At 35.6% G+C, this 9,547-nt stretch overlaps 1 protein-coding gene across 1 annotated transcript in view; it reads left to right on the forward strand.

Moving 5' to 3' along the window:
• Positions 1-8,532, forward strand: part of LOC120524435 — an 81,983-nt gene extending 73,451 nt beyond the window's left edge. Inside the window, 15 exon segments of the mRNA XM_039746288.1 lie at positions 1,324-1,435; positions 1,438-2,261; positions 3,704-3,804; positions 3,890-4,083; positions 4,250-4,391; positions 4,503-5,030; positions 5,249-5,409; positions 5,684-5,803; positions 6,062-6,145; positions 6,987-7,090; positions 7,407-7,464; positions 7,561-7,611; positions 8,076-8,140; positions 8,290-8,360; positions 8,468-8,532. Of these exon segments, the coding sequence (XP_039602222.1) occupies positions 1,324-1,435; positions 1,438-2,261; positions 3,704-3,804; positions 3,890-4,083; positions 4,250-4,391; positions 4,503-5,030; positions 5,249-5,409; positions 5,684-5,803; positions 6,062-6,145; positions 6,987-7,090; positions 7,407-7,464; positions 7,561-7,611; positions 8,076-8,140; positions 8,290-8,360; positions 8,468-8,532 (2,680 nt within the window).
• The last annotated feature ends 1,015 nt before the right edge of the window (positions 8,533-9,547 follow it).

Consider the following 9,547-nt stretch of genomic DNA (forward strand, 5'->3'; position numbering starts at 1 on the left):
GCACAACAAAATCAGGTATGGACTCACAGAATAAAAAGCTTGGTATGTTTATAGAAACTTCAGAGCCATTAAACAAAACTAATGTACAATCATAAATAGCGTACGCTACGAATCCAAGTGTTTTGTGTTTATTGTCATTATAACATTGGCTAGATGTCCTATTTTAAAACACATCGTTTGAATTAATTCTTTTCCTTTCATGTATTATTTGTTTTAAAGAGTCATGTCTTACTATTTCAGCAGTATTAACATTTTAACTTATTTATGTGATGTTATGTAGGGTCTGTGCAGTGTTAGTGTACAATAATGAGAGGTATACGTGTATCATCTTCATTAACTTTTGTTAGATATTTAACTTGAATTTTCTGTAGTTGAAGTGTTAAGTTAGCTATATATTTATAAAAGAACGATTTCTGTCAAATTAGAATTACATATTATTATTGTCTTGATTTCCATAGCCACATTTCTCAATTTACGGAGAGAATATAAAACCAACACTGATTATATATCACAATATGTACAAGTGCCCACTTTGCAAAAAGAAAGGAGACTATAGCATCATGCAGTCTCACCTTCAGAGCCATGAAGACCATATTGTAAATTATGCAGGTGATTATGCCAGTTGTGTATGCAAGTGTGTTTAATTTAAAAAACGGCCATAGGCTACTCTACTTGCAAGCAATATTGATTGTTAGATGTTTGAATTAGAGCTTTTCAAATAAAGTTTCAAGAGCTGAACTAATCCTGCTTTTCCATTGTTTGGCAGGTTTTACTATCTACAGATGCAACACAGGTTGTGTCACGAGTGGCCATTTCCATTGTTGTTTGTGTTTAAAAGTCACTGTCAAAAGACAAAGGTTTTTAATTCACTTACAAAAATGTCAAAAATTGGTCACACCCATGCCCAATAGAGAGACTACCCTAGCTGTACCCACCAGAGAGACTGCCCCCGCTGTGCCCACCAGAGAGACTGCCCCCACTGTGCCCACCAGAGAGACTTCCCCACTGTGCCCACCAGAGAGACTGCCGCTGTGCACACCAGACTATCCCAGCTGTGCCCACCAGAGAGACTGCCCCCACTGTGCCCACCAGAGAGAATATCCCCAGTACTTCTCCCAAAGAGACTGTGCCCTCCATTGCCACAATCAATGTCAGTTCAGCAGCGCCTGTCACTAGTTTTAGAGGGTCACAAATTCTACAACATGCAAAAGAGAAGAAGATATTTTGTTCCTTTTGTAATTTGAGGTTGTACAAAAAAAATCTCAAGTTACAAAAGAAAAGATAACATTCCTCAACAAACATTGAAATAAATTAATATAACAGGCTTCCTTCGGTTTGTATTGATTCTAGAAGGGGCATTTTTGCAGTGGCAAAAACTTCCACTGGACCTAGATACCCCATTCATGTTCAAAAGTGCACATGGGGAGCTAAACATGTTGTGTGATCTGCGAGTTAGAGAAATGCAACCGAGCATCAGAATTTTCTCAAAGGAGTGGATTCATGGGATTTGAATCCTTCCATCTGAGGTCTTTGGCCTTCTCTCCAGTTACTGCTATGTCAGACATTACACTTCAGGAAGAAGTATTAACTAGAATCATACAAGCAAAATGGTTTGGTAAAGAGACAATGAAAACTTGTTTACATCGTAAACAGATGGCAGAAACACAGCAGACGCCATTAAGTAAAGAGATTTCTCTGGGAGAAGAAAAATCACAAATATATCTATCAGTGTTTGAACCACATATATCATTCAGGTCTCGTTTGGGGAGGATGATGGTCCATTATAACAAGAAATTGAATACCTGGCACTGTGCCTCTTGCAAGCCTGTATCTTCATGTATACACAAGGCTATATCTAAATGGCATTTATATCAAACACGCCCTGAACACTTTAAAAAAGTTAAGACAACAGGAAATGATGTTTTTGGCTATGTCACCATTTACAGTGGCTCCTATGATTCTGAACAACAGTCATGTGATGTTTGCTATGCTCCTAGAGGCCATTTACTTGTGAGACTTGTGCAGTACATTCAAAGGAATAAAACAATCCCAGATGTTTTGCCTTGTGAAATTTGTGCCACACCAAAAATGAGTGACTTCCCAATGCACTTGATTCCATATGAGACATTTTGTGCCCAGTGCCCTAGGAAGGTTCCTTTGTCTGATCCAATTCCTATTACCCATAAAGGAAAGATCATCATGTTCTCTGGTATTGTTATAGGTTTGTCACATTATGCTGTAAACAGTTTTTTGTCAAATATGTAAGTATTTTTTAAGTATTATTTGTATTCTGCTGTTGTCTTTGAGCTCTTAAAATAAGATTTCTTGTTTATTTGATGTGATGTGCAAAACTATAGCACCTTCATGTGTACAGCTACCTATCAAGCTTATTCATATTGTACTTTTACAGTGACTTTGAGTACTGAGAAAAGCGCTATATAAATGTAAGGAATTATTATTATTATTATGTTGAATTATTTCTGCCTGCTTTTCTTTCTTTTTTTCTAGATGTTTCCACATATTACAGACGATGTGGACTTTGTGACAGTTTCTTCCGTTATCAAGAATGGAAAGATGGCTTACATAATTTTGATGACCATATCATCATGAGCATCCATCTGTGTCTTTTTTTGCGTAATTCAATTTAGGTACTTTACCAATCTAAATAAAAGCATTCATCTCAGTAGATTTTACCAGGTTGAGTCAAGTACACAGAAGATTTTAAAAATAATAAAAACCAAAACCATATAGTCGAAACACATTATAGCTTAGTTTTACATTCTTAATGTAATGGAAATACTTTCCTGTGTTGATCACTTACTGTGATTACTCCCTCACTCCCCTGTGCTCTCCACCTGGTAATGTATACTAGACATTGTACTTAATCAGTATAAGACAGGAAGTAGATAAATTATGGATGGAAGCAAAGACACATTATTTGCAATTATACCTTTACCCATAATTGTAACTTGAATGGTTTATTACAAGTGCACTCCATTTGGGCCCATAAATGCACTGGGCCAAAATCATTGGGGCCCATGTACTTTTTTATTCACATAGAGGGAGTGTCCAATTTAATATCAACCTTGGATGATTTTATGAGTACACAATTGTTTTATTTTTATTATTTTTCTCATAGAAATGTAATAAAGATATATGTAATTTACCATTACATTTTAGCATTACTGTATTTCATACTGGGAATGCTGTCTGTATGTACATTGTGACTGCTGAATTTTAGAAAAGTTTCTGAAATATATATATATATATATATATATATATATATATATATATATATATATATTCTTGTCTTAGTGCCTGAACCTGTTTTTTTTCTCCACATTTAGAGTCACACAGCTGTTGAAAGGGTCATAAGCAGCCTTGAAAAAACTAATGAAGTGCCCTACCCAAGTCATAATGCCATATTGCATGCATACCTACATTTTGAGGCACTGTTGTCCCATGATTATAATTTCTCTTGTGTGCACTGTGGGCATCATCCTCCTATTGTTATCATGGACTTACACAAAAAGGGTGTCTTTAAAATGGCTGGTAAGGACTTCCTGAGTACATGCATGCCTGGTTGAGCCGTTCTTTGCAGAGGACAGCAGGACTTCAGTCCCAGAGTTTCTGTGCTCAAGGGATAGTGTGGCAATAAAAAACAATGAGCCATTATAATAAAAATCTTTTTTTTTTCAACAAGTGACGTGAAAGAACCCCCACCAGATTTTAAAAGGGAGGTGGATATGGAAGACTTTTGGAAGTCCGTGGAAAGAGAAATTCTTGGTAGAGGCTTTGTGAAATGTAAGCTCATGACATTTTTACTTGTTAACAGCTGCCTGAATGTAATTTGAAAGGGCCGGTTTTGAAGTCTTTTCCCTTTTTCCAGGCAACCGTGATAGTCCTTTTGTCATTTTGCCAAGTTACCATCAGTGGGCACCCTGGATAGGACCCCAAACCAGAGCAAATCACATTGTTGCTAACACAGAGTATGCTAAAGTACATGTGTCAAATAAGTGCCAAGATGAAGGTGACATTGATATTACAGAGGAGCGTCTCACAAATGAAGTCATGAATTTAAAGGTAAATTACTATACACAACAGTATGAGGAGTTTTTGTTATTAGAAGGTGCTACTTTCTATCTATCTATCTATCTATCTATCTATCTATCTATCTATCTATCTATCTATCTATCTATCTATCTATCTATCTATCTATCTATCTATCTATCTATCGTCATTTCTAAAGGTTAACACCATCAGAAAACTTTGTAAACAATGCAAGCTTGACTCTAAGGGCTCAAAAATGGATCTTGTCATGCGCTTAAGGGCAAAAATGCAAACTCGAAGCACATATGACAAGGTGTTTCAGAAGGTTTGGGGTGCATCAGGTGTGGGTGGAGGTTTTTTAATATGTCTTGTTTTTGGTGTTAAAAGCTATTTATATCTGATGATTTTATATACAGCAATACTTATGTTGATTCTGTTTTATGTTTGAAAAGGTGGCTGGGCAGTGATCATGTGTCCATGTGGAGTAGTCTACTCTGTTAAATTCAACATCAGGGCAGAAAGTCCAAGAGACTATGCTGATATGTTGCCGTCCTGGATGCATATTCTAAATGTGGTTGTTTATGACTTTGCCAGGGGTTTGGTAAACCACTGCAAGTTGTGGGAGCCAGAGAGACCTTTATTTAATCCAAATGAAGAACAACTAACAGAGGCAACCTGTGACAACATTGAAATGGCAGTTAAAGAAAACTTAAAAATAAATTTGCCTTGGCTCAATGCTAAAAAAGTCACACCTGATTTAAATGGTCATCCTGTCACAGGATCCGCTGAGCACTATGCTCTCTGTATGATACATTTCACCAATACAACACAAAGGATGAGAAGGATGCGGAAAAACAATTATTTTCTGAATATGCTCTCTCCGTCTGCTCATGTGTTCCTGATGAAATCCATTATACATCAACACAATCAGAGTGTCAATCAGAAGGCACTGGCTAAACTGAGAAAGATTTGTCCAGGGAGTAAAATTGCCTTTGATTCTACTGGAAAGGCAGTTCTATCTATCTATCTATCTATCTATCTATCTATCTATCTATCTATCTATCTATCTATCTATCTATCTATCTATCTATCTATCTATCTATCTATCTATCTATCTATCTATCTATCTATCTATCTATCATCATGTCATGTTCAAAAATATTGTATTGAAATGTCTCCTCTTTTACTTGTTTTGCAGCTTTGCAAGCAGCTTCTTTAGCTCCTTCTCCTCCATCTCCATCAGCTGTTCATCAAGCAATCACATCCCCAGTGCATTCAATAAGTCACCCAGGAACATTTCAAGCAGCCTGTCCAGCCACTGCAGTCACATTTAATGTTGAAAATGACAAATTTGTGAGTGTAAGTGTTTGTTGCAATGTTAACTAATACTGTTTTGTGTGTATTCCAGGTCAATGTGGAATTCATTGTGAAAGTCTCACAAGTCTGCGGAATGTAAAAGCAAACAGAATATCTTGGGGATTTATGTTACACCCCATGCAGGAGAAAATGGTATGTACATCAAGCATGCTATTCCACAGCATATGCATAATATTAAGATGTGGGCAGTTTATGTTAAAGGAAATTTGTATGTTTAATGGAAATTGTACAATGGTCATTTGCTATTTTGCCACAGATCAGGTTTATAATGGATATCAAACTGTCACAGACTGAGAGACTTTTGGAAGTGGGAGGAGTCTGGTTGACAAGTTTAGATTTTAAGACAATTGGACCAGAATCTTGGATGGAATCCACTGTAAGTTGTCAAGCAATTACTGCATTATATGGCATGTTATAAATAATTCTTAACATTTAGCTTCTGTTTTATAGATTGGTAATGCATGCTTACACTTGGTGCAACAAATTTCAAGTCTAAAGGTATGTTCCTACTGTTAATGAATATACACATCCACTAAGGATGGTGAAATATTTCTATTTTTGATGTTTGTACTGATATTTTGATATATAGAAGAAACTAAATTTATACATTTAGTTTTTGAATTGTTCTGTGCAGGGGAAAGACATTTACATGGGAGATTTGTATGTCACTGCCACTTGGGGGCCTCCAAGAAATCTTGATCCGTTGCAAAGTTTACCTGTAAGAAGTTATCATTTCATATGTAATGAGGCCATCATTTTTGCAATATTCAAAGTACCAACCAATTTGTTCTCATTTTAGGCCAATGCTCACATGAAGGATGCACTAGTAATACCAATTTGGACTCCTTCAAGACATTACAGACTATGTGTATGTTTACAGTAAATATATTTTTTCTATGTATTCACCTTCTTTGAAATTAATCTTAAACTTTTTGACTAGACATTTTTGCTGCATACAGTTGTATGTGACCCTATTTTCCCTTTCCTGCTTGATTACACAAACTTTAACAGAATGCCTCAAAACCCATTCATTCTTCACTCTTGTCAGGTACAGCAGTTTAGCACTTTCTTCCCCCTTCCCTTTTACATATATAACCTTGGGCCATTAAACAGATATAGGAATAAGCAGGTGAAAGAGCTACAAATATGTATTATAGGCAATACATTTTATTGTACTAGTGTCATACAAGCAAATAGAAATTGACTTTGCAAACCAATATTATATCACCTAATAATGCTAGATACTGTATGTAGTTTCAGGTGGCAGCAGAAGAATATTAAAACAAATGCACTTTGATCAGCCCTTAAATCATTTAGTTTCTCCATTGCACATTTAAATTTCAGAACATTTATAATCCCCATTATAGCAATTAAGATTAACATACAAACCTATTACAAAGCTGTAAACTGTATTATTCCCATAATTATGGCTTTAGATTGCCAAGAGAATTTTTTATTGACATATCCTCATCTACAGATACACCTGCAAAATGTATGAAAAAAGAGAATGGATTGCGACTTACTGTTTGAATCAATAAACTCTGCCTATCACATAATAGGTGTTGAATCTAAAGCAGAAAGAAATATACTTTCTGGATTCTTTTTATGAGAAGAGAGATGACCCAGAAGGATTTGGTGACATATCTTATGTCGCTGTGTGCAGGTTTTTTATTTGACTCATTTGTGGTTGCGACCAAGAAAATTTTGGTGTTCAAATGAAGTATGAAGTTCTGTCCTGGTGAAGGTTCTACTCCAGCATGTTGTTCAGTTCAAAAAACGTGTTTCTTGTTGCAGAACTTTAGATAATCTTGTCACTTTAAAAAGTCCTTTGTATGAATTTACTTTCTGTTTACTCATATAATAACATATTAATATTATTTGATTATAGTAATTTAATATTTACTAATATACTCATGAAGAAAACTTGTAGTGTTAATGTAAAAATGCCTTACGCATGTTTACTTATTTTTTCCCTGCAGGAGAATTGCCCAACATGTGTCTCCTGGACAATGGAAATCACGATCAGGATTTGACATTGTAAATGTCATAATTAACCGTTTTTTTCTTTGATACCTAGAGACATTTTAGATCAGTATTTTTTTGCTTTGATTAATTTTTTGCTCCTTGTATTAGGGCCTTCCAAGTCAGATGAATAGCAATGACTGTGGAATTTTCATGTTGATGGTATGACCATTTCATATTTTAACTCTATTTTTGTGTATGTCTGTATACGTATAATGTTGTGTCCAGGTTTCCAAAGAAACATTTTGTGGTTTCTCTGTAGAATGCACTGTATATCATCCTTGAGGCCCCCTTTGACTTTAATGAGGTATGTCTCAACTTTAGTTCTCTCTTCTTTCATTGCATTATTTGTGAAGGGAGGATTGTATCTGGTTGTGGGTACCCGTTTTTGAAACCTTCGACAATTTGTGTTGGGTATTGTGTTGAGTTACGTTAATTTTATTTATATAATTTTTTGTTTGTTTGTTTTACTTTAAGCATACTGTCCCTAGTGGTTTTGATGTTCCAGAAACACCTACCTTTCAAAAATCCAGTTATTTTAAATGCATGTTTGTAATGGTTTGCATAAATATTTTTATAACATAAAACTTAGTTTTAATAACTTGATTATGCTTGATCCTCTTTAGAATGACATGCCAGCTTTGAGGAAGTGGTGGTGTATAATGTCACTTGAGAACTCAAGCCCCAAGGGGTAAATGAAGTTTAAATTTCCTTTAATAACTTTTTTGTCAGTTCTGCGGTAATGTGGCATTTATGCTTAGCCATGTTGTAAATCAAAAACAAATAATTAGAAGGTTTACCATTTTATATTTTAATTTTATTTTTTTTAAATCACTGAAGGAAATACTCACATTGGACTGAGTTGAATGCCCTTCTAAATGATGACCAAGAACATAAGAAAAAATTAGAAGGTACAGAAATGATGCACAGCTTGGACAGTGTCATTTTTGTGCATGTTCTTTTTGGTTCATTTAGTAACATTTCCCTAGGTAAATATTATGCTTTTTTCTGTTTTCAGGTCTAGACTATATGGAGCCATTAATGAAAAAACAGAAGATGGGTAAAGACTTGAACTACATCTGAAGTGAACAAAATGTCTCGCTATTCCATAGCACTGTGTTAATGAATGTTTCAAATCTTTTCTTTTAGAAGAGGCATCAGCATCTCTTCTCCAACATCTAGCACAGGGCACCAATGAGCAGGTTCAGACACCTCATTTTATAAACTTACATAAGATAGATGGATTACATTTTGTTGATGTTGGCTTAAAATGCTGACTATATAGTGAATAAAATGTAAGAAACAAAATGTGTAATGCTTGTCTCAAATGCATACTGTTAATCATTAACCAGTAGGAGTCAAAGCCTAAAAAACTTTAAGTCTGTTTTACCTCAACTCATCAGAAACTTCAAAAGACTTTGTTGGACAGTTATCTTATTCAAAGATCTTGACCATACATTGTTCTTCTCTCTAATTAAATGAATCTTAGTCTGGAGTGGTCTGTTTATTTTTTATATCTAAGATGTCTCACTGAAAGGTTTTTTTAATGTTGTTATTTGTCATGGTGTCTATATATTGTGAGCTGGAGGGCTGATCGCACCCCAAATAGAGACAAACGCCCCTGGGAAAACCACAAACCCTGAAACACTGACTACACATTGCTCCTTATCCTTGCACTATAACGCTTAATACAAGCCTCGCGCGGTACTCCGCTGACTTATAAGCCTTGCGCAGCGCCTGTCAGTTTTGGAATTGATTGTTTGCTTTTCTCTCTCTGCTCCTAGCGGAACTGTCATATCTGACTTGTCATGGAGCACCTTTAAGCTCATGTGTTTGCGGTGTCTGAATAAAAATCCTTCTTTTTTTTCTACGACCTTCTGTGTCTCTGTGCAAATCTGTGACCCAAGCGTGACAAGTGGTACTAGAAGTGATTGCACAGATGGATGCCGCCGAAGACTTATTACAGAGGTCTAAAACATATGTACTTAAAGACTGGAAACTAAACATGGATGACCCAATCCGTGCGCAAATTCAAGATTTGATACATAAAGGGCACTGTTCGTTTGAAGGAGACGTGATGGAAACAGTTGTCGTGAAT

Source organism: Polypterus senegalus, chromosome 2 (assembly GCF_016835505.1).
Source record: "Polypterus senegalus isolate Bchr_013 chromosome 2, ASM1683550v1, whole genome shotgun sequence".
Classification (NCBI taxonomy): Eukaryota; Metazoa; Chordata; class Cladistia; order Polypteriformes; family Polypteridae; genus Polypterus; species Polypterus senegalus.